The 25,091-nt window shown below is 41.7% G+C and overlaps 1 protein-coding gene across 1 annotated transcript in view; it reads left to right on the top strand.

Annotated features, from left to right (window-relative positions):
• LOC147732932 (von Willebrand factor D and EGF domain-containing protein-like) overlaps positions 1–25,091 on the top strand; it is a 1,979,930-nt gene that overhangs the window by 872,962 nt on the left and 1,081,877 nt on the right. The window contains exon 12 of the mRNA XM_086955141.1: positions 12,939–13,882. Coding sequence (XP_086811267.1) covers positions 12,939–13,882 — 944 coding nt within the window. The remainder of the gene's footprint in view (positions 1–12,938; positions 13,883–25,091) is intronic.

Here is a 25,091-nt window from a genome sequence, read left to right as displayed (position 1 = left end):
GTGCCAAGTTTGACGCATGTTTGGACTTAATAATGTCACTCAAAGGATCAATTCTTGGAAAATGCAAAGAGTTCTAGGAGAACTTAATATTCAAGCAGGGGAAGTCCTGGGCTGCTGAAGGCGGGTTTTTCCAAGAAAACGTTGTTAATTCTTGGAGCTTAGTGAAAGTATCCCTGCCGTATTTGGGCTGTATGGTTTGGGCCAAATATGGTAATGATTTGTATGCCTTTATAAGGATATGATGAAATAGACCTATATAAGGGCATGAATCGGGATTTTTATATTAGGGTCCTAGATTTGTTTACAACAACATGATATAGCAAAGCATGATGGTAGCAGTAGTTTTGCAACTGTGTCACTTTTCATTTCCCTTTGTGCACACATTGAAATAGTTATTGCAGTTCCATCCTCAAATGTACGAATATAACCAGCCATTAAGGAGCTCTTTTCAAGTCTTTCCTTTTCGCTGCCCAAATGCAAAGCCAGCTGTTGGTCCACACAAAGCCTCGTATTCACACAGTCCCTGACCCGCGTATGATAGTGCAGTGGTGCAACCTCACGGCAGGACTGCTGTGCGAAATATACTTTTCCACAAGTGCCCAAGGCTTAGGACGCACTCATTAACCAGTACGGCAGCAGCGTCATGAAACAACTTGAAGATTCTGATAGGTAAGCCTTACGCGTTTCGAACTAAGCGCTCTTGTTCACAGGCAGGGTGGATGCACACATGTAAAAAGGCTCCTTCTTTTTATCACCTTCAATTTATTCTCCTCCAATAGGTCACATGATAAAGCAAAGCAAGATGGTAGCAGTAGTTTTGCAACTGTGTCACTTTTCATTTCCCTCTGTGCACACATTGAAATAGTTATTGCAATTCCGTCCTCAAACGTATAAATATAACAAGCCATTAATGAGCTCTTTTCAAGTCTTTCATTTTTGCTGCCCAAATGCAAAGCCAGCTGTTGGTCCACACAGAGCCTCGTATTCCCAAAGTTACTGGCCCGCGTATGATAGCACAGTGGGGCAACCTCACGGCAGGACTGCCGTGTGTAATATACTTTTCCACAAGTGCCCAAGGCTTAGGACGCACTCACCAACCAGTACGGCAGCAGTGTCATGAAACTTGAAGATTCTGATAGGTAAGCCTTACGCGTTTCGAACTAAGCATTCTTTTTCACAGGCAGGGCGGATGCACACATGTAAAAAGGCTACTACTTTATATCACCTTCAATGTATTCTCCTCCAATAGGTCACATGATATAGCAAAGCATGATGGTAGCAGTAGTTTTGCAACTGTGTACAAATATAACCAGCCATTAATGAGCTCTTTTCAAGTCTTTCATTTTCGCTGCCAAAACGCAAAGCCAACTGTTATATATATATCTATCAAGAACAGGATTTCCTCCAACTAGGGGAGTCCATGATTTGGAATGATAGAATTGATTTTAATTGAACTGGCAGGTAGCTTGGTGGATCAACTGAACTGAATTGATAGACTGTGAAGTTGATGCTATTTCAGCAATAATTCATAACTACATGACAGTCAGTGATTATGTGACTCCCAAGCAGATGCACTATGGGACTTGTAGGAACAGCAGAAGTCACGTGACGGTGAGGATTTAGGATGTGTGCAATCTGTGCACTTATATAGACTTGCCTGTGAACCAGGCTAATGTATGTAGCCGAAATGTGTCAGGATAAGAAAGGAAATGCTGCCAGTGTTGCAATATTTAAATAAATGCAGGTGCTTCATAGAATTGGACTTTGAAATTTGTTGATGCCAAGTCTTTTTGTGCCTTGCTATGTTTGATTTACGGGACACTCCAGGTCTCTTGATGAAGCCGCCCTGCAGAGTTGAAGGCTCCCAGAACAGAGACTGTTGTGCGGAGATATATATACCAGCATTTAGACAGCAACAGAGGGCGGTTCAATATTTCTTGAAGAACCGATCACTGAAATTCAAACAGCAACAGAGGGCGGTTCAACATGCTGTTTGAATTTTTGGAATTCTGTCTAAGCAACAACATATTTTTGTACCAGGAACAACTATACAGGCAGGTACCCAGAACTGCGATGGGCACCTGCTTTGCCCCCAGCTACACAAACTTGTTTGTGGGCTGGTGGGAGGAGCAGGTGGCCTGGGCAGATACCAACAGCATTTAGACAAATAAAGAGGTGGCTTGGTACAGATATATTGATGACCTCATCCTGATTTGGAGGGGATCTAATGAAACAACATTACAATATGTACAAGTGCTAAACCAGAACAATAGTAATCTGAGGTTCAGTGCGGACATTAGCTCTACTACAGTGAACTTCCTGGACTTGAAGTATGTGTGACCACCCAGAAACTATGTACCAAACTGCATCGGAAGCCCACTGCGGGCAATTCGATAATACATGCTCTCAGCAACAATCCCCCCAAACTGATGAGTAGCATCCTGTGTGAGGATTTCCTACACATTAAAAGAAACAATACCAGTGAGGGGTATTTCCAAAAGCATGCTGCTGAATGTCTTGCAGAATTCCGAACCCCAAGCTATGGAGAACGTATCCTTAGGAACGCACTACGGAGAGTGAATTCCGTGCCGAGAAGCAAGTTGTTACAGAATAAAGCTACTAATAAATCTGATGATTGCAAGTTTAGTATGGTGACTACATTCTCAGGTGAGGCCAGGGAGCTAAGAACCATTCTATGTAAGAACTGGAATTTACTAAAAATGGACCCGGTCATTGGAACAGATACTCCAGCCCGCCCAATGCTAACCTTAAAAAGGCAAGGGTTCTAAGGAATTCTCTCACGAGTAGCCATCTGAATATAGCAGTGCTGAAACCATTTGGGAATGAACTATATGGGCTCTTTCCGTGTGGGACGTGAAAGCCTGTGCAGGGAGTAAACGGGTCTTGTCATATGATGTACCAGACTTAAAGAAATCAAGAATGATTAAAAGATTCATCACATGCAGTACACAGTATACCGTGTATTGTTTGAGTTGCCCCTGTGGACTCAAGTACATCGGGAGCACAATACATCAAACCAAAATGCCCATACTGGAGCTCACAAGGGCAATCAAGAATTTTGACATATGGTACCTGGTGGCAAGACATGTTATGGCCAAGCAATGTAGCAACAAGGGTCTCTTGACATTCTTTGCCTTATACCATGTACCAGTGCACCCTAGGTGAGGGGACAGAGTCACCAGTCTGAGGAGACTGGAATCTAGATATATAATCGATCTTCAAATGAAAACCCTGCCGGGTCTAAATAGCAATGAAGAGCTAGCTAAACATTTGTGGGATTCGTTTTTGTACTTGCGAAATGCTAATCTGGAAAGTATATATAGAAAACTATACATAGTTGCTATGTACACAGTTTGTTATGGATTGAACATAGATTAACATATAATGTCTTCTGAAATGACTGCCATAAATTTAGTAGTGTTCTGAGATTTACTGAGCGAAATCAAGTGTAATGTTTACTGTAGGTTGTAAGATATAGCATGGTTCTCACCCGTAGGGTATAAGTGTTGATGGATTAGGATGAATAATGACCTGATCAATGAACTGATGCTTTTATCACGTCGAAACCTTTTAATTTTAATGTCAAGGTTATTGTGCCTATTCATGGCGAGATAACATGTCACACATCTGTACTGCATTCCAGATCGCTGGTAGCAGCATAAGTAGCCTATAAATACGAGGGGTATGGAAGCATTTGAGAAATTTGTATACAGTGTGTTGCATTAGTATAACCTTGACAATTGACTGTGTTATCCTATTTATGAATGTAGTTAAAAGGCATAGGTCTATTTGCCCATTTGAGGGCAGATTTAGATTAAGTAGACAATGCTGATTGCACTTTTGTATATTGAAAAACAAAATAAGAGATCGCTAAATATATGTATATTTTATCTTGGAATGTTGGCCACAAACACAGTCCAAAGAGAAATATTTGAAATAATTGGATTTTGCATGTTAAAAGGTGACGCTATGATTTTGTACTTTTCTGGTCTCTTTTCACTGTCGATTCCCATGTCGGGTTATCGGAAGTGAGTGACATAAATAATGGCTGTTTCCAGCGCGCCTGAATGTGTGCATCAGTATGTCTGTTGTTGTGTAAGCTGCTGCATGTGTTGATCAGCAGCTATATGAGTGGCTATATGGGTTATTGATTGGTTGCCCAAGTATTTGAATGGGAGACTGAGTGTGTGTGTGGGTGGCTGGGAGGTGTGTGACTCTTTGCATAGATGTATGAGCAGTTGATTCACTAGGTGTATGAGTTCAAGAGTGCATGTGGAAACAGCTACATGGGCGGTTGACTGTGTGCATGGGTGTGTTGGTGAGTGAATAGATATCTCAGGGCTACATGTCCAAGTAAGTACATATGTAAAATACAGTGCATGTGAGAGTTGGCATATATAAATGACTATACATGAGAGCCAGTGAATGTGCGAGTGGTTGTATGGATCATTGTGTACTTGTATCAGTGATTGTATAAGAGAGTAAGTATGTGTTAGTATGTGTTTGAATAAGTAAAGTGTTGTGTGTATAACTGTATAGTTGAGGAAATGGAAGCGTGATTGATTTTTTGCATGACTGACTAGGTGTGTGAGTAACTCCATGGATGAGTGGCAGTGTGTGAGTGTCTGTATAGGTGTATGAGTGCATATGATACTGTTGTATTGATGAGTGACTGTATGTATGAGTGATTCTATGGGTGAATGAGTCAATGTGTGTGTAGACCTAGGAATCAGTGTGTGCATATGTAGTAACTGGTATTGGTGTGTCAATGGTTTCAAGAATGGTAGTCTGTATTTAACACTGGGTGTATAAAAAGGTTATGTTAGAGTGTGAGGAGGTGCATCGTATTATCACATGAATGATATCATCAGTGATGTGATCAGTGATGTCAAATGAGATGTCATCAGTGATGTCATCAGTGATGTCATTTGAGATGTCATCAGTGATGTCATCAGTGATGTCACTGACCATGTCATGAATGATGTAATCTGTGACATCATCAGCAGGGGATTGCGGGTGCGAGAAATATAGTTAGTAAAACTAACTAAATAGGAGCAATTTCAATGCTTTTTTTAAGTGCTAATTCCTAACTATATAAGGCCTGAAACCTATGGTTTTTTAAGTGAATATATATATATATATATATATATATATATATATATATATATATATATATATATATATATATATATATATATATATATATATATATATATAATATTTATGTCTTTATTTTTTAGGGACATTATAGGTAGTTGGACATTTCACTCGTACAAAACCAGAGAAAGCTATAACTCTAACTATAAATCGCCCCCTTCGCAGTGCACTGCTGATGACGTCACATATTACATTACTCATGACATGGTCAGTGACATCACTGATAACATCTTCCAGTTACTGTTTTATACATATACATGCCAAGGTATATTGAAGAATGAGTGGGCATATGAGTGTCTGAATTAAGGATTTAATAGGTGCATGACTGACTGTATAAGTGAGTGATTAAATGTGTCTTACTAATACATGGGTGACTGACTAATCTGTATGAATGTCTGTATCAGTCTGTCAGTTGGTGTGTAAGTGGCTGCTTGGGTTGGTGATTAGCTATATGAGTATTTATATCTGGCCATTTTATTTGTTATCTGAGTACGTAAATGTGGGTTTCAGAGTCTGTGTGGGTGGGTAGTGTGTGTTTGATTCCCTTGATGGATGTGTGAGTGGGTAATACACTGGGTGTATGGGTTCAATAGTTTATATGTGAGGGGTTATATAGGTGCGTGAGTGTGTGTATAGCTGTGTTGGTGAGTGAATGGATATCTCAGTGGTATATGTGTGAGTAACTATATATGTGAAAGGTAGTATATGTGAGTGTTAGAGTATATAAATGATTATATGTGAGAGAGAGTGATTGTGAGAGTACCTGTATGGATGAGTGTGTGCTTGTGTCAGTATTTGTAGAATAGCGTAAGTATGTATTAGTATCTGTATGAATAAGTGAGGTGGTGTGTGTATAACATTGTAGGGGAGTAAATGGGAGTGCGATTGATTCTTTGCACTACTGACTAGCTGTGTGAATAACTAATGAGTGAGTGGTGTTGTGTGAGTGTCTGTATGGGTGTATGAGTACATATGATAGCTATATTGAGTGTGACTGCATTTACGAGTGACTGTATGGATGAGAGTGTAGATATGTGTGTAGAGCTATGAATCAGTGAGTGGGTATTCAGTAACTGGTATTGGTGTGCCCATGCTTTTGAGAATGGCAGTCTGTATTTTAGAGTAGATGTACTAAACATTACATTCGGGTGTGAGGAGGTGCATCAGATTTTCAATTGGATGAGGTCATCATGGATGTCATTTGAGATTTCATCAGTGATGTCATCAGTGATGTCAATGACCGTGTCTTGAGTGATGTAATATGACGTCATCAGCAGTGTATTGCAAGGGCGCGAGTTATAGTTAGCTCAACTAACTATAACGGACACATTTTTCTGGTTTTGTATGAGTGAAATGTCCAACTAACTAGAACGTCTCTGAAACCTATGTTTTTTTCAGTGAATTTCTAAGGTTTTGTAAATGCTCATTTCTAACTATAATGTCCCGGAAACCTGTCATTTTTTCAGTGTATATATATATAGATATATATATATATAAAACTTCCTGTGTCTGCTCAGACCACGGACCCATGGAAGGTGGTACATACACCGGTGAAGCAACCGGCCAGCAAATCACCAGAAATCAGGTCAACAAAGGAAATAACGTACTCTCAGGATGGAAATGAGATATTTATTCAGCTTTTACTGGCACACAACTAGGGGGATGTAGTCCCCTTAGCACTTGAGGGTCCTTGGCAGCCAACTAGCCCTCCTGTTACCTCCAGTAAGTCCCACACAGGGGGATTGCTGAAAGGTTGTTGGAGGCCAGACCCCCTTTCTCCACCAATCTGTAAAAGCATAGCCTGGTGCACTACTAATTGGTGAATTAAGTCCTCTTGGCTCTTGAGAGTCCTTGGGGATGAACTGCCCCTCCTGTTGCATCCAGTAATTCCTATACATCTGGATTGGTGAGAGCCTGTCGGAGGCCATGGCTTCTTCTTCCACCAGGAAGCAAACTCACCACTGTTCAAATGCGCCTCCTGGTGCACTTGGTCTTGGGGGATGAAGTCCGCTTTAGTCCTGATGCCCTCAGGAGGCAATGAAACCTCATTCCCCCACCAGCAGTGCACCAAGAGGCACATTTGCTGAGTGGTGGAGAAAGGGGGCATGGCATCTGACTACCTCTTAGCACTCCCACTGTGTGGGGCTAACTGGATGTAATAGGTCATCTTCTTGCCCCAAGGATCCTCAGCATCCAAGGGCACTTCATCACTCAACCAGCAGCGCACCAGGAGGCACGTTTGGAGAGTAGTGGAGAAAGGGGGAGGGCCTCAGCAAGTTGCCAGCCTTAAAAAACATATGTATGTTCTAAGAAAATAGGAGAGGAGGAAGCACCGCCCACATCCCAGCCCGATTTTGGCCCCGGACCACATCCCCGGTGCCTGGCCTACTTTTATTTTATTTTTTAAGTAAAGGAAGGGGTACCACATGGCCCCTTCCTTGGGCCATTCTTGGCTCTGTGGACCTCATCCCGCTGGGACTGCCCCCTTTTCTTTTTTTATATAAAAAAAAGTGGGCCGTGCATCAACCCTCTTGAAGCCAAAGTTTGGCCCCCGGGACCCCATCCCCCAGGATCAGGCCTATATATTTTGTTTTATAAAATGGGAGGGGGCTGCCCTGCACCTACTCCCCAGGTCAATTTGGGCCCCGGGAACCCCATCTCCCGGGAAATGAACTTTTCTTTTTCTATTTTACTTAAGGGAGTAGGGCAGAACGGACAACCTCCTGAGCCATTTTCACATTGCTTTTAACACTCAGGGAGCTGCTGACATGCAACTCCCTGTGGGTAAAAAGCAAAGTGTGCTACGCTTTCAGCAATCGAGAGCAACATTTTCTCGCTTTCAGAAACCGGAGCACAGTGTTTGCTATGGGATGGCGGGAGATGTCCCAGGGGAGCGCATCCCTGGACACTGCAGGAGCCGACCCTGGAGGGTGGGTTTCCCTAGGGCCTTGTGAGGCTCCAAGAGGAGGGCCGAATAGCCCCCCTCCCTTCTATGTAAGCCCTGGATAGGTGGTGTTTCCTGGGGCAGGGGGTCCACAACGGATCCCCTTTGTGTTTGTGTTTGTGCCCTGGGGTGGTGGCGGTCCCTGGGGCTGCATGGGGGCCAGAGCCCCCACTCTTTATAATTTATGTTAGTCCCCGGGGGGTGGCAGTCCCCAGGGCTGTGGGGGAGGCTGTAGGGCATCCCACACACTTTTTTATGACAAATATATGTGGTCCCAGGGAAGGTAGGGGTCCCAGGGGCTGTGGATCACTAAACATCTTTAAGATTGCATGCAGGTTCCCACCTGCACAGTGAAACACAGAGCGGCTGCTTCAAAGCTGCTCCATATTTCACTTCAATGTGTTGCGCTAGTTCAGTGCATTCTATGTAATAGGGTGCACCTTCCCTGTTTACGCCGGTACACCTCTTTTAAGGTGTACTGGGCGCAAACAGGCAAAAGACCCCCTATATATAATAGGGACCCTGAGTGGCAAATTTAATTTAGTCATAAGTTCCTAATAGAAGGTACTACATGGTAACCAGTTTCTGAAAATTAAATGCTTCTAGTTGGTCTACAGCACTACTGTCACACACTAAATTAGAACTTTAAAACATGTCTCCCTTCTGCCACTGCATCAGGTATGCAGCCTTAAACTGCAATTTTTATCTGGTAAAATAATCCTTTAGCAAATCCTAAATGTCCTTTCAATACAAATGTCTCCCCTAAGGTAGAACCTAAAAAGCTAAATTGGCAGGGTGCATAGAATTTAAAAGATAGGACATGTGTTATTACGTTTTACATGCCATGGTAGTAAAAGGCTCCTAATGTAGTTATTCAGTACTGTAAAGTCTACCTCTCCCACAGGATAACAGTGGGCTACCTTATTACATTTAATAAGTGTTAACCTTTGAACAGGAGCACGTAGATCTGTTATATTTAGATTCAAATGAATTGTAATTTCTCCTCTTTAATCATCCTTAATAGTGAAGTCGGATTTTATGTCACAATTCTGAAAATGTCCCTTTTAGAAAGTGGGCATTTTCCTCCACTTACCATTTTCTTGTCTCTGTCAGTTTTCTGGGTCACATGACAGTGAATAGCTCTGCTGTTGGGAGTTTGTGTATTCCTGTAAAACACTAAGACAAAGAGGACAGGATGTAGGCAGGATGGGCCATCCTGTCTGGATTGCTGGGATGGAGCTGATTGCTGCCCACTTACATCTCGAGGGGCTGCCCCAGCAAATACAAAGCCTTGGTAGGGGAAGGGAAAAGCCTTCCAGAACAAGATGTGGGGGTACCAAGGATGTCATGCTACTTTACAGACTGGCGCCATGTATAAATATTGGACCCTCAGAACACCTCTTCAGTACACTCCTGGATCTGTGGATAGTACATGAGAAATGACTGCCTTGTTCCTCAGAGGACTGCCCTGCAGCTTGGGGCCTGCTTTGTCCCCCAGAGAACACCCCTGCTGCTTGAAACCTGCACTGATCTCTGAGAAGGAAGATTGGCCTAACAGCTAGGGCGGTTGACCTCAAATCTAGGGAACTGGGTTTGAGTCTCGGCAATGATGCTGAACATCCTGTGATTCTGGGCTAATCACCTAATCTCCCTGTGTCTAACAAAAATGAATGTAAGTCCTCATGTAACATAACTGGTGCTATGTAAAGTGCTCTGATACCCGATTTGGGCCAAGTCTAGCTATAAAAAACTCTGCAAAAAAAAAACCTGCTCCCTTCCTCCCAAGCTACCTGAATAACTCCAAGGTTTTGTTGGCCGACCTCCTATTCTGAGCTACAGGGACACAACAAGCTCCAGAGACCACCCTGCATCTGCCCATCAGACCTGCTGCACTGGAGCTGCCTGGGCCTACCTGAGCCCTGCTAACCTCTGCTGGAGTGAATCATTGATCCCAAAGTGGTGCCTCAACAGGTCCTGGACTTTTGGATGGAATCAGAGTGGACTCCTCTATAAAGTAAGGTGGAATCCTGAGGTATTGGGCTCTTCACCATTACAAACATGCCAGTTCATGCCAAGCCTTTGCCACCTGCGACAACTGTCGGTGAAAAGCTCCAACTACAGAGATGACTGTCCATAACGCCAGGCCAGCTTGTTGCACTACAACGATCATCCACAACTCTCTATAGGCTCCTCGCAGCCTTGTCCATCATGATCAGAACTCTTTGGGCTGGACTTAGAAAAGGTAATTTTTTTCAGTGGAACTAGCATGGTCCCTGAGTCCGGCCCATGCTTCATCACAATTGTACTGAATTTGTGACTTTCCTGTGGTGTAGCATGACCAGAAGACTGTAAGTGATGCTTTGCGCTTGCAAGCTCTATACCTGCCAAAAAATGTGTATATATCTAGTTATACTGATTGGGCTTTTGCCGTTCTGGTTTCATTTTATTTATTATGTTATTTTCTTTTTTAGATTGGTGTGATGTTTTTCTTGTCCTGTGTTTTCACTTTATTACTGTTCGCGCACTACATAAATACTACTATATTTTGCCAACATCGGAAAAAGGAGTGCAAACAATGACAATTAGTATGACTCAAATAGAGCAATAAAAGTTCAAAGTATGCAATTCCGTTATCCAAAAACAGCACATATAACATTAATTCAATCAAATACATATATTGGATGTTCAGATCCAATTTTATTAATTGCTTTCTCCAACAGTTAATTAGTCCAACATGTTTTATTCATTAGGACTTCATCAGGGCTGTAAAGTTAAAACATATATAAGGATCATGTAATATATGTGCATATTTATAGGTTTTGAACAACAATGCATTTAATACTCAAATACATTACAAGAAGAAGAGTTGACAAGCAATGCACAACGTCCTGCCTAAATGTAACCTTTTACTAACATTGCATATAACATTTATTTAAAACCATTATATCATTTAATATAAACATGATTATGTGTCCATTGTGTCCACATCCCGTCAAAAGACCACAATTCTATCCTTAAATAAATCGTAGGCTATAAGGCTGTTTTAGTGGTATCTATTAAAATGTGTTACTCATCTAAATAGAGCTTGTTTAAAAAAGTTAACTCAATTGGTATATCCATGTGTTAAGTATCTCACTGTAGTGCATATTTTCTCCCAAATCCAGAGTCATAACCCAATAGCATTAATTTTAGGTTGTATAGTACCCCCTCTGGAATCTATAACGCACTTAGAAATACAGTCATCAGCATCCCATATTGAAAAAGCATACTTCCCATCAAAGGGAAAATATTTCCACTTCTCTGTGTAATCAAACCATCTAATCCATCATATGAAGTACACTTCAAGTGCACCTAAAATGATGTCCACACATCATTCAGTCATCAGACAATTTTCCATTTTCTAAAGCACTACAGAATCACAAGCATTCAATCCAATTCAAAACACTTCATCTGACCGACTCTGTATCGTGACACCAGACCATAATGTTCATCATTTGAAACACAACACATTTCATCTATTAGGACTTCACAAAGAGTGGTATATCCATATATGAAATATCCCACTCTAGTGAGAATTTTCTCCCAAATCCAGAGTCATGAGGACAAAAGCTTTAATTTCAGGTGGGATGGTACCCCAATGGAATCTTCATCGAAAAACAGGAAAACAGCCATGAAAGATGATATGCTGACATCATTTTAGCTTCAATTGAAGTGTACTTCATATGATGGGTTTGATTACACAGAGAAGTAGAAATATTTTCCCTCTTATCGGAAGTATGCTTTTTCAATATGGGGTGCTGATGGGGAAGTAGACTAATACATATGAGGAAGTATGGCCATATAACCTAAGATTTATTTAAGGATAAAATTGTGGTCTTTGATGGGATGTGGCCACAATGAATGCATATTCCTGCTTACATGATGGTTTTAAATAAATATGTTATTTATTGTGAGCAAAAGTATGCATACAGGTAGGGAGTTGTGTATTGTTTATCAATTGTCCTTCTCATAATGTATTTAGTTATTTAATCCATTATTGGTGAAAAAGTATAAATATACACATATATTACATGGTGCTTATATATGTTTTAAATTTACAGGCTGATGAAATCCTAATGGATGAAATACGTTGGCTGGGCTGATTATCTGTTGGATAAATGAAATATTACAATTGGTTCTGGCCATCAAATGTATGACTTCTGAAGGATTGAATTTGATTGGATTGATGAACTATGTACATTTTTGGATGATAGAATTGCACACTTTGAACTTTCATTTCTCTAATTGAGTCATACTTATTGTGATTATTTGTGATCCTTTATTAGTTGTTGTTTAAATGTGTTAATATGACACCTAAGCAGTGGGTTAATTAAACGATGAGCTAAAAAGTGTTCACAGATAAATATAGAAAGTCACACTAATGGGATGCTAGACAGCCTACACTGCTTATTTTTAGTTTTTCGCTTAATATTTTGCCTCTAAGGTAAGCCTAACGGCTTCCTACCAAGCTACCAGAGGGTTAAGCATAGGTTAACATTGATTTTTGTGGTTCATCTTGACAAGGATTGTAGTTGTTGCCTGAGTGGGGCTTCTACTCCTCTGAACCAATAACCTGATTTCCGACATATTTATTGTACATCATTTTCTCCTCTGCTTTCCCCGAGGTTTTTCTTCAATAATAGAAAAGCCTAATTCAATGTGTGTTTCTCATCAATTTCCATTTTGATTTGGTTAAGTTTTTTCTTGTGCAGCAGTATACAAGTTTAATTCAATAGTAGTACACAAGTTTAATTCAATTTGTATTTGTTGTTTGCAGGATCACTCCAGGAAACAGTTTTTTTGACAAAACTCCAGCACCCGTAGAAGAGGAGACTCGTAGACACTACTGTACCTGTCCAAAGTACACAGATTCCATTCACTCTACAAAAAACAAACATTTACTAAATAACTCGTCTCAACTATATTTGAGCTGTCTTTTAAATGACGATGTGGATTACACTTCAATTATTCCATATGTAGATGTAACATCAGAATATCCATCTTTCACAAAGATCCAGACTTTGAAAGGTGATGAAGCAAAGACACAATCAAATCCTTCTTACCACAAAATTCTTTCTGAATCATATAACAATTATAGACTTAGTAAACATAAACATTTTTTACAACATAATTCGAAGTCTTCAGTGAAACATGTTAGATCTGAAAATACTGATAATTCTGGAGGAGATCGATCGCTTTACAAAGTAAATGTGAAAGAAGATGCTGAAGCAATACCTTATCTTGCAAGTCAAACTTTGAACCAGTCAGACTTGGATCGCTTTGCATATCATTTCCCAGATGATCATTTTGCTGTGAAGTGGCCAGTGATTGAGCCTTCATGGCCTACACCGAATGGTCTAACATCAGCGAAAGCATTGGAAGCCTGTGAACAAGTTCTTCTGAATTCTACTATTGGATTTGTCTGCAAGGACCTTCTCGGAAGAAGGATTGATGAAGCAATCAACATGTGCCTTGTGGACCTACACTTCAAAGATGACTTATTGTCGGTAGATGCGATGGTACCATTTTTAGAAAACGAGTGTGAAAACAAAGTTCTTGAAAACAGACTCACTCCCCACCACCCAATTAGTGGCGATATTTATGAAGAAATAATCACAGCACTACGGTGTCCCAATTTTTGCAATGGTAATGGACAATGTCTGGAGTCAGGATGTCGGTGCTTTCAGGGCCACCTTTCTTATGACTGTAGGGCTATTGAAGGTAAGTTAAATACTGAGGTATTTTTGAATTTTTGTTTCATAGATATTTAATAGAACATTTTTGAGTGTTTTTGAATATACACTTACTTGATTCATTTTTAATCAGATTGTGACTTCATAGAACAAATCTAAATATAGTTTGATTGTTTCAGCTTCCGTTTTCGTACTAGAATTCAAGTAAATGCTTTATAGAGATTGGGTTTTGAGCAGCAGTTCTTTATTTCGTTTGATTTCTAACACAGCATGTATACTTTGGGACACCGACCTGACGAAAGTTAGCAATCCACACATAAAGTTACAGATGGTGCTTTCTTATAATGAGACTGCATTATTCTCTACGTAATCTGACCTGAAATTGTTTTCAAACAGCTTGACAGATAAAACGAGACATTCTTATTAGCAATATGTCAATGTCTCTTTAATTTTATCATTCATGACTAGATTTCTGTTAATTTGTTTCGTCGAGATTAAACTTTGTCTTCATTTATATTAGTACCTAAATTATTTGCTGGACCACAAAAGTTGGAATGTTACTCAAAAGCCGTCTTTACCTGCGAACTTAACGATTATGTCACAAGCTACTTAAAAGCAATTTGTTATATTAAACCTGAGTATTCACGGTGCTCAGGTTCGCTACAGTAGTGTATTTTGGGAAGGGAATCTTTAAAGTCGCAGGAATTAGTGTTGTTCTGGTAAATTCTTTTGCAGCCATTGTGAAATTGGAAAGATCAAAACGTCTTGAGGCAGGATCACAAAACATTTTAACGGGGGCTGTTTCTTGTCTTTGTTGTTAAGTTATGGCAGTGCTTGGTACAAACACGTTTTATTATCTTATGATGAAAACAGTTTTTTGGAGGTCATAATGTGTGACAAGAATATTTGCAAATGTTTTTCGCACTGGCGATGGGCTCTGTTTTTTGTGCTACTGTGAGTTTTTGCTGCAAAATGAAGTTGTTGTGTTGCACTGTTGTTGTTTCGTGTTATATTTAGACTGATTCGCTGTGTCATACATTGTTTTATTTTAATTGTGTTGTTATGTGTATGTTGTTGTTCTTTATTCTGTTTGCTTTAGACATGCCAACAAATGCTGCGACATTTTCGTCAAAAAAGCAGCAGAAACATGCCTTTACAGTTTCAGTGACAAGCAAAGTGGTACCACTGTCTAAAGTGGTAAAACAGCACTGCTTTAGCTCTTCAACTATTTAAGACACAATTCTGACAAAACTGTGGCAGAGACCACATGCAGTGCTCACTTTATATTATACAGCCATGAGTATTTATTGGTGTGCAGCTGTGAAAGGCTGGTGGTGAAAATGAAGCTACTTTCCTTTTTTTGTCATGTGTATCTGTAGTATTATGATGCATAATTTCCCAATTAATGTACACATACTGTATAAAATCGTGGCAGGAAAGTTAAAATATAATATTAATGCAAGTGGCAATATCGCTGGTCTCTGAAATTATGAGTTATCGTTATCGTTATGAGTATCACAGTTTTGAGATATAGCCTGGCCAAAGAAGGTTTCCTTGTACCCTTTTTTATTACCTAAACATGCCGTGCTGCTAATTTTTATTGAGTAAGTTTGCGATGTTGGTGCCACGCAAAACTGAAGCTTTGGTAATACAAACTATACCACATAAAACGCTTTGAACAGAATATGTTACAGAAAAACACACACTGAGCATATTATAGCCCGGTATATTGGCTTTGCAAATATATATTTTTAAATTTCAATACTTTAACCCCTTAAGTGCTACTGACGGCCAATGGTCGTCAGCAGCGCTACCTCCCCAGTGCTGCGCACGACCATTGAACGTCCATTCAGCACTAGTTCTAATGGACAGCGCAGCACTGGGGAGAAATGTTTACACGCAGCTAAGGTGTTAATGTTGATACCTTGTCTGCAGTGACTAGATAGTGTTTATTAAACAAAATGTACTGAATTGCAATTGTGATAAATGTAAGTGCATGGTGAAAATGTTATTTAGAAATGATGGATCTTCGGTCTGGTGTGGAAGACTGGTAGAAGACCTGTTATTACACCAGCGTGTCCACTAACCTTCTGGCCTGGGATCCGCTTTTCCTCTTTGCAGTTCCGCCTAGCCGTCGCTGCAGCTGACTAGTGCAAGCAGTGATCGAGACCACCCTCGACCCGCACACTGCCTGCCCTGGTCCTCTGCCGGTATTTGCCTGCCTCGCTACTTTGACTGTCTTATTCTTTTCTTTTTGAGTTTCCTTGCCCTGTTTTTTTGCCTTTCCTCGGTTTTGTTGAGTTGCTGTTTCTGTTAATTGCCTTATTTTTTCACACTTGTACTCCCACACTTGTACTCCTGTTTTCCCCTGTGACCCCTCCCACAATGCCGCTTCCCGCCCCGCCTCCCAGCTGCACTTTCCCTGTCCCTCCCCTATTTAATTGCAGCCGTGCAATTGACCTGCGCAGCATGCACGCCAAAGGCAAGCCCATCTGCGACCCAACTGCGACCAGCGCCAGGGACCCTGGATCTACGGCCATCCACTGCTACGACTCAGCCGCCCTCCACGCACACAACCCAAGAAGAAACAACAACTGCCAGCAGTCCACACTGAACACAATACACTGCCAGTTCTCCTGCCACCACTGCCACATATCCTTCACCACCACCCCATCACCAACACCCTAAAGAGCACCCTCCTCTTTGTACGCTCCATGCACAGGCATGCCGTAGAGATCTGGAACCTCCTTGACTCCCTCTCACTCGACATCGCCTTTTTTACAGAAACCTGGCCCAACGCTTCCTTCACCCCAGACATCACCATCCCGGAAGGATACAAGATCCAGAGGAAGAACCGCCATAACCACCCAGGAGGAGGACTCGCCATCACACACAAAAAACTCCACCTCAAGCGACACCTTCGCCGTGGCCGAACACCTGCACTTCCAATCCGAGGGACCCACACCTAAAAAACCCCTGGGCCCTGAGCCTTCTTCCCCGACACCATCATCAACATTTATCAGCCCCCACTCCATGGCCTCCATGGACTACACACTCATCGGAGATCTCAACTTCCACCACTACAACCCCACCGACCTCAACTCCACCACCCTCCTGGGCAGCCTCACCAACATTGGACTAAAACTACTCATCTCCACTCTGACCCACATTGCAGGTCACACCCTTAACCCCATCTTTGCAGGAGAAAACAACATTCATTTCAGCTACACCACACAACCTCCTTGGACTGATCACCACTGCGTACACTTCCTCGTCGACAAACATAACCTCCCAATCCCTCTCCACGCCCACCACAAAGGAACTGGAGCAGTGTCACTGAGGAGCAGCTCAACTTCCTCCTCAACCGCAACACCCCCACTGCTGCAACCAAAGCCAAACACGCAGCCAGTGAATTACAAATGTGGATCTCCAACTACTCAAACAAACTCGCCCCACCAAGCAACTCTGACAGACCCTGCCATAGAAAAGCCACCTGGTTCATCACAGACTACCAAGAAGCCAGACGCACCTACAGATGCCTCGAGAAGAAATGGAGTAACTGCAGGACACCCGAAAACAACACCACCTACAGAAACGCCATGATGAAGTACAACCAATGCATCAGAACCACCAAAAGAACCTTCATCCACAACAAAATCCTTGCCAACTTCAGCAATTCCAAGGAACTCTTCAGACTCATCCAGGAATTCACCAAGCCCCCCAGCGAAGCCATGGACATCCCCCCTTCCCAGGACTTCTGTGACAAGCTTGGATACTACTTCCACCTGAAGACCAAAAACATCTACAACAACTTCAATGAGCGAACTCCTGACACTGCAACCACCCCACCCTCCGACAACACCAGACAGGCCACCATCTCCTCCTGGACCCCGGTCACAGCCGAAGAGACTGCCTTGAATGATGAAAGGCATCCACTTAGGGGCCCTAACAGACCCCTATCCACAACACATCTATCTCAAGGCCTCCGCCACCATCGCACCAGAATTAAGATGCACCAGTAACACCACCTTCAGGACCGGCACCTTCCCGCACGACTGGAAATGTGCACAAGTCAGACCCCTGCTAAAAAAATCACCAGCACATCCCAGGGACCTCCAAAACTACTGGCCCGTCTCGCTCCTCCCCTTCGCAGCAAAAGTCGCTAAGAAGATGGTCAACGCACAACTAACCAGGTTTCTCAAAGACAACGCCATCCTCGACCCCTCTCAATCCGGGTTCCTCAACAACTGCAGCACCGAGACCGCACTGCTGGCTGCCATAGATGACATCTGCATCCTCCATAACCAAGGCCACACCACAGCCCTGATCCTACTCATCCTGTCATAAGAATTTGACACTGTTTCCCACCTCATACTCGCCACCAGACTATAAGCCGCAGGCGTGCAAGAAAGCACTGGATCCACTGGTTCCTCACCGGTAGGAGTCAGAGGATCAGACTGCCACCCTGCCTCTCTCCGAACCCACAGAAAACAACTGTGGAGTACCCCAGGGATCATTGCTCGACCCTACCGTTTGCAACATCTACATGGCCCCCCTCACTGCCATCATCAGACAGAACGGCCTCAACATAGTGTCCTACGCCGATGATACCCAAATCATCTTTTCCCTCACCAAGGATCCCTCCACCACCAGATACAGGGCCTCATTTATTAGAAGTGACGCATCACTGCGTGAAAGCAGCAATGTGTCACTTCTCAGTGTGCCCTCCTTGCGACATAATGATGCATCATGTCGCAAGGAGCTACAGATACGTAAGTATTTCTGACGTATCTGTATGGTGCAAAAGTGACGCATTGCTGGAGTGTGTCACAAAAGTGATGCAACTCCAGCAATGTCTCCTTTCAGGCCCCATGTGAAAGGGCCCTGCGTCCGTCTTCTGCCTGCTGTGAGGCAGGTGTAAGATATTGACATGTCTACATCCATTCTGATCAGATCTGTGTACCCCAATCTATAGGTCGCGGACCATTGTTTGTTTATATCGTACATCCTAGAAGTGGAACTGTGAGATGTTATAGAGTTTCACTGCGTCACTTCTATGACTCTTTCTTGCGTCAGAACGCCCACCCTGCATACATTATTCCTGGCCAGGTATATTGTGGTGCATGGGTTTACAAAGTGACTTAGATGCGTCACTTTGTGAATATGGTGCAACAAGGCACAGTTTTTTAAGCTGCTGGTGTGCACAAAAAGTGAGGCACCTCCGGCGTAAAAGTGAAGCACAGCCTCAGAAATAAGGCCCACAGTTTCCAGGAAGGAATGCAGGATGTTGCATCCTGGATGAGCTTCCTGAAGATCAACTCTGAGAAGACAGAAGTCCTTGTCCTCTGAACCACCCCGTCGGCATGGAACATCACCTGGTGGCTCACCGCACTCTACACCCCTCCCACCCCCACATACCATGCCAGAAACCTCTGCATCATACTCAACTCCTCCCTCTCCATGAACTGACATATCAACGTCATCACCTTCTGCTGCTTCAACACCCTCTGCATCCTCTGCATCCTCCGCAAGACCTTCAAATGGATCACCCTTGAGTAAAGGAAGACAGTCATCCATGCCCTCATAACCAGCAGGCTCGACCACGGGAACGCTCTTTACACCAACATCAACAAGTCTCTACTCCATAAGCTCCAGATGATAGAGAACACCGCCGCCAGACTCATCCTCGGCTTCCCCTGACCCAAAAACACATCAGCCAACCCCTACAGAACCTTCACTGGCTCCCCATCGAGAAGGAGAATCACCTTTAAAATACTTACCCACACCTACAAATCCCTCCACAACACAGGACCCCAATACCTCAACGAGAGAATCGCCTTCCATACACCCATGAAAAACCTCTGATCCGCCAACCTCGCCCTCGCCAAAACCCTATGCATACACAGAGCCAGAACAGGGGGAAGAGCTTTCTCCTACATCGCGGCCCAGACCTGTAATGAGCTCCCGATCGACCTCAGACGCGACCCCTCCCTGAACAGTTTCAGGAAGGCCTTAAAAACCTGGCTCTTCGACTAAAGGGAACTGTGGACCCACCAGTAGCACCTTGAAACCCTTGCAGGTGAGTAGCACATTTGCAATTCCCTGATTGATTGATTAATTGACCAGAAGTAAGTCATTATTCAATTGCAATAAATAATTTATTGTTCACCTTTCCAATGTGAATTATTTTATCTTGACTGTAATAATTGAAATTCATCCAGAATAAACAGCATTACCTTTAATGACACCGTTATTGTTCATTATAAAATGTCTCCAAATTATTCTGTGCTGTTTATGTTGGAATTCTAATGTCAGTAGACAACCTTACTTGCTGTTAAGCAATAATTGAATAGTTAATGGTTTTTATAGAAGTCTCATTCACAAACATCTGCTGTTCTAGGATTTGATGTCATAATTTTGAGGGGAATAAATACTACATTAAAAGGTAAACCAACAATAAAATCAAAAATGTTTTTGCTCAGCCAATAGGCGGTGTTGTGATCCATAATTGCGTTAAGACATTAGCTGCATTTCGGGAATACCTGTGGACTATTCCGAAGAAAATCTACTTCAATTTTTTTAGTGTGCTCTACTACATTTCACCTCCCAGCACCAAACAATTAATGACTATTTAGCTCACCTAGAATAGCAAAGGTATATAAAATATTATTGTTCCCTGATCATGAATGCACTCGGAAACAGGGCCCTAACTTTGAATATTTCATACAACATGCAGTTTCTATACTTTAACTGGTTTCAAAAGCTTTTAATTGCGAGGTTAGGACAGGTCCAGTGGAGAATTTTCTTGATATGACATATTGGTTCTATAAGTAATCACGGTTAGAGATCTGTATCAGAAGGAGTAGAGAATAGCAAACTGCAATGGAGGAAAGAATGTTCGCATGCATAGTCAGTGCTTAAGAGACCCCATGGAAATTATGGCCCTGTACTGCTTAATGATTCTATACATCAAATGTATCAAAAACCCATTTATGGATTCGAAAGCTGGATTCGATGATATAAAGTTTTTTCTAATCCACTGTCATCTTTACTGTTTGTTACTGTATTCTGTAGATACATTGATTAGATTTCAGCCACTTTATAAACTTGGTGTGATTTTTCTAAGAAGTTAATTATATGGAGCTCTATTCCCAAAGGTGTTTAAGGCTGCAAACATATATTTACAATCATACGTCATTCATTTATACTTCCTAGAATTTCACAAAAGAATTCCTGCCAGGCATGAATGCATTTACTTCTGTGGATTTCTCCACCACACTTCTTGAGATATACTTAGTAGAAAATCCCACTCTTGTGGTTGGAAAGAGAAATTCCAGGCATGGCCTGCCTTTGAAATTTGGTATCACCCACACACATGCATGTTTGTGGGCATTCTCATTCTCCAATTTTACCACCTGACAATAGTAAAACATTTACTCCAATAATCCTTCTGGAAGGGATAAGGATCACCCACACATCTTGTGGGGCTGTAAGGAAATGGTTTTTTGTAAGAGCTGAATGAAGTGTATGTTTGCAGAGGGATTTCCATTCCCTCATTTAGAATTCTGTGCAAGGCAGATCTACAATCAAGGGTATATCAAACCACACTAGATATGTCACATGACATTGCCAGAACTACACCTGGAATCTTTGTGAATAGATGAAAACTCGAAATGTATGTTTAAGTGGAAAAGTAAATCTCCGTCTATACCTCTTTGTGTTTTTTCAGGCGTAGGATCCTTTTTTGATATGTTGTCACTGGAACCATAACTAGTAACCAACCTTTGCCAAAGGAATTTAAGTAATAAGTGTAATGACCTCTACACTGTTTTCAGGCTTTATTAATGACAGCATTCTAAGACACAATCTGTTGACCCTGCGTTAAGTGGCAAGAAAGGTTCCAATGCTCTATTTGCTAATGATGAAGCCTTTATATCAAGTCGATCAGTAGGCTTCCATCAGGTGTTGAATATACTTGAAAGTTGCAGTCAAAGAAAAAGTTTGAAATTAGGCAGATAAGCAATATGATAGTTAAAGCCAAAACATTATTAATATGCATAATTAGTCTGAGTAGCCATAGTAAGTCTAGTCAACCTACTAATATTGAAATATTTTCTTTCTGATCAAGTATTATGACAGAAATAGAGGACTAATATTGTATATAATTCATTCCTTGCGTTTCATCATAGTGATATTCAAGATTCATTAGGTAGATTTATTTCATTAAATAAGTGATAACTTGTGATTGGGAGCAGGTAGTAATGTCAAATCCTGTCTTAAATGAATTGTAATATAAAACCCTTTTTAATGGTAAAGTTGGATTTTAAGTCACAGTTCTGAAAATGCACTTTGAGAAAGTCAGCGTTTTCTTGCTCTAAACACTTGGTGGCTTCAACCTGTAGTGATGTAGGGGCCACTTGGCCCATGTTAGCTGGCTATACACCATACTCTAATGTACAAAATCTCAATGCCAATGAGCTAGTGCCACTATACTATAATATAGTGAGACTATATAGACGCTTAACACAATTTGTTTTGCAGACTTTGTTGGCTATCCCGGCACCTACAGCTCTAGCAGGACAACCACAGTTGTCTGTTGTACCACAAATTAGTCCATCTGCCCTGGACTTGAGGATGAAATTAATGGGAAAATGTCCTATGGTCTCCGTAAAGATTCTGGCAAACATTAAGGGCAAAGCAGAATTTTTGGTGATAGACCAAAGGTTCACGCTAGTCGCACTAGTCAGTCAGGTACGTGACTACCTATAATTGTTGCTGAGGTGTACACTTCCATAGGACACAATAATTTGGGGCTGAAACCAAATAAACTACATCTTGGCAAACCTAATTCCGACAAGGCCATTGCCAGACAGACCTCGGAGTTTGTTAAAGTCTGAAACTCGAGGAGGTTTGCCTCAACAGGAGTCCTCTAAAAGATGCTGTAATTTGCATGGTCATGCAGAATTAAATGTACCTGATAGCATCCGTATTCTGAAACACTTCCTTCTTGCTCCTTTCAGGGCACAACAGATAAACACTACGTGAGAGAAGGGCATTCTGAGTGCAGTCTAGAAGTGTACATGCAACCGAAAAAGGACTGATAATGTTAGTCTAATGTGAGGATAAAAAAGGAAGAGAAACTTCCTCAGTTAATACCCCAATTTCAGAAAAAGAAAGTTGGGGGTATAAACTCAAAATATGCCACTAACACTGAGAACTCTGCTCCGGAACAAGTGTAGGGTGGTGTTTCTCCTCGACAGGGTGGCAATGATCACTATAGTGTGCCAGAATCTCACAGAAATAATGTTATGTTCAGAGGAACAAATTGTCATTAAAGGATTGTACACAGTAAAATGAGTCACACACTACAAGTGTAGAAACAGCTTTATTTGCAAATTCAAGAGCAAAAACCAAATCACGTAGCTCTGCCAATTGAGCCCTGAAATCCCCAAACGATTGTATGTGCACCAAGGATGATTTAAAATCCCCATAAACAATCATACCTGCCACTATCGCGCAGGCTACAGAATAAGCATATTTAGAACCACAGGCTAGCTGCGCAAACCCCTCAGTGTAAATAATCCATTTGTACTGATCAAGACGTAGTAATGATAAAGGGGGAGGATGAACATGTTCATATTGTAAAAACTCCTGTATTCACAAAAAGGGTCAAAGATAAAGTTGTTATCAGCTGACGTCAAAGAACTTGCCAATTGGATCCAATGTGGATGCAAGGCTTTAGAATTTGGGACACCAGCCTTCATGACTGCTTCTAAAGCAGTCACTGGTGAGACCATGAAAATGCGTTTACCTTGAGCCAAAGAGCGTTTTTTCAGAATTGCCATCTGAACCGCTGTCAACATTTTTGCTGTAGAAGAGAAACGCATTTCTGGTGGAGTATACAAATGCAATTTATAGGCAATGGGGACAGTATCCTCTTCATTGAACATCACGTAAGTAAATCCTAAGGCTTCTGGAAAAATCTGTATGACCAAATTATTAGCATTATTTCTCGTTAGCAAGAATTGAGTCGCAAGCAGATCAGACTGCAAAAACCTAAGTACTGCTGTGTGTTCCGGAAGCCAACGGGAAGATGAAAAAGAGGGTCGTATTGACACGTTTAGCGGCTTGATACGCTGGGTATAACCAGGAATGTACATCCGTTCAAAATTTAAAAAAAACAGCAAAGACTGCAATTTGTAAGTGTAGATGGAGGCTGTAATTGAACACATTTCTCCAAAAAAGTGAGAGTCCAACCCGCTAACTTCGGTATTGAGTTCATTCATAACCAAGCAAAGGCAGTGCCAGAAAGGCAGTGTGCGATTTCGCAAAATTGAATTTGTATCCTGACCTCGCAAGATGTGTGACAATGTGCGCCATGTGCATTAGGATTCATCTCATCATCCGTCAAATAAATGTCATTGACGTACAAGAAGGCATCAGGGTCAACCTCTTGTAAAACTGAAACAATGCATGCCGCAAAACGACAGGGCTATTCTTATATCCAATAGTCAATCTGGCATATCTTTTATGATTGCCGACAGAGCTGAATGATGTCAAATCACGGCTCTCAGGTGTCAAAGAATGGCTAAAGAAGCAGTTGGAAATATCTAAAGTGGTTTCATACTTTTTTCTAACAATGTTGTTTACTAACACAGAGCTATGTGTGTTCTGAACTGCAAAGGTACGAGCATGACGATTCAAGTGCGTGTAATCTAAAACTATACGATATGAACTGTCTGTTTTCAATATCAGAAAAATATAATTATTTATTGATGAAACACATGGTTCTATCACCCCTGGTATTCCAATTGAGTCAAGATATCACTTAATGGTGCTTTTGCATCACATTTAAATGCAGACTGTGGTTGTGGCTGTGGTGTAGAACGCAAAGGAATATCATGAACTGGGGAATCCCTGTCCCAACCCAACTGATTTCGATATAACGCCGGAGGACAATGCCCACTACAAGGCATAAGCTATTTTATCATCATCAGGTATGTATTGCGAAAACTGGGTAGAATAACACCCTCCCCTCTGTAGGAAGCTAGGACAAAAGGGAGAGGCCAATCAACCTCCGCCAATAAAATATCATAGGAAGAAGTAAGATTCTTCCAAAAGACTTCTATATTCGGGCATTTAATATCACCTTCAATTTTGAGTCTATCAGGAGGAGCAACTTGTGCATAAGATTTTTCTATGGTAAAGAAAGTGTCAGTTGCTTTTGCCTCCAGGCA

The sequence above is a fragment of the Lissotriton vulgaris genome, chromosome 2_1 (assembly GCF_964263255.1).
Source record: "Lissotriton vulgaris chromosome 2_1, aLisVul1.2, whole genome shotgun sequence".
Classification (NCBI taxonomy): domain Eukaryota; kingdom Metazoa; phylum Chordata; class Amphibia; order Caudata; family Salamandridae; genus Lissotriton; species Lissotriton vulgaris.
Note: the sequence above shows the minus strand (reverse complement) of the source record. Positions and strands in the feature narration are given on the sequence as shown.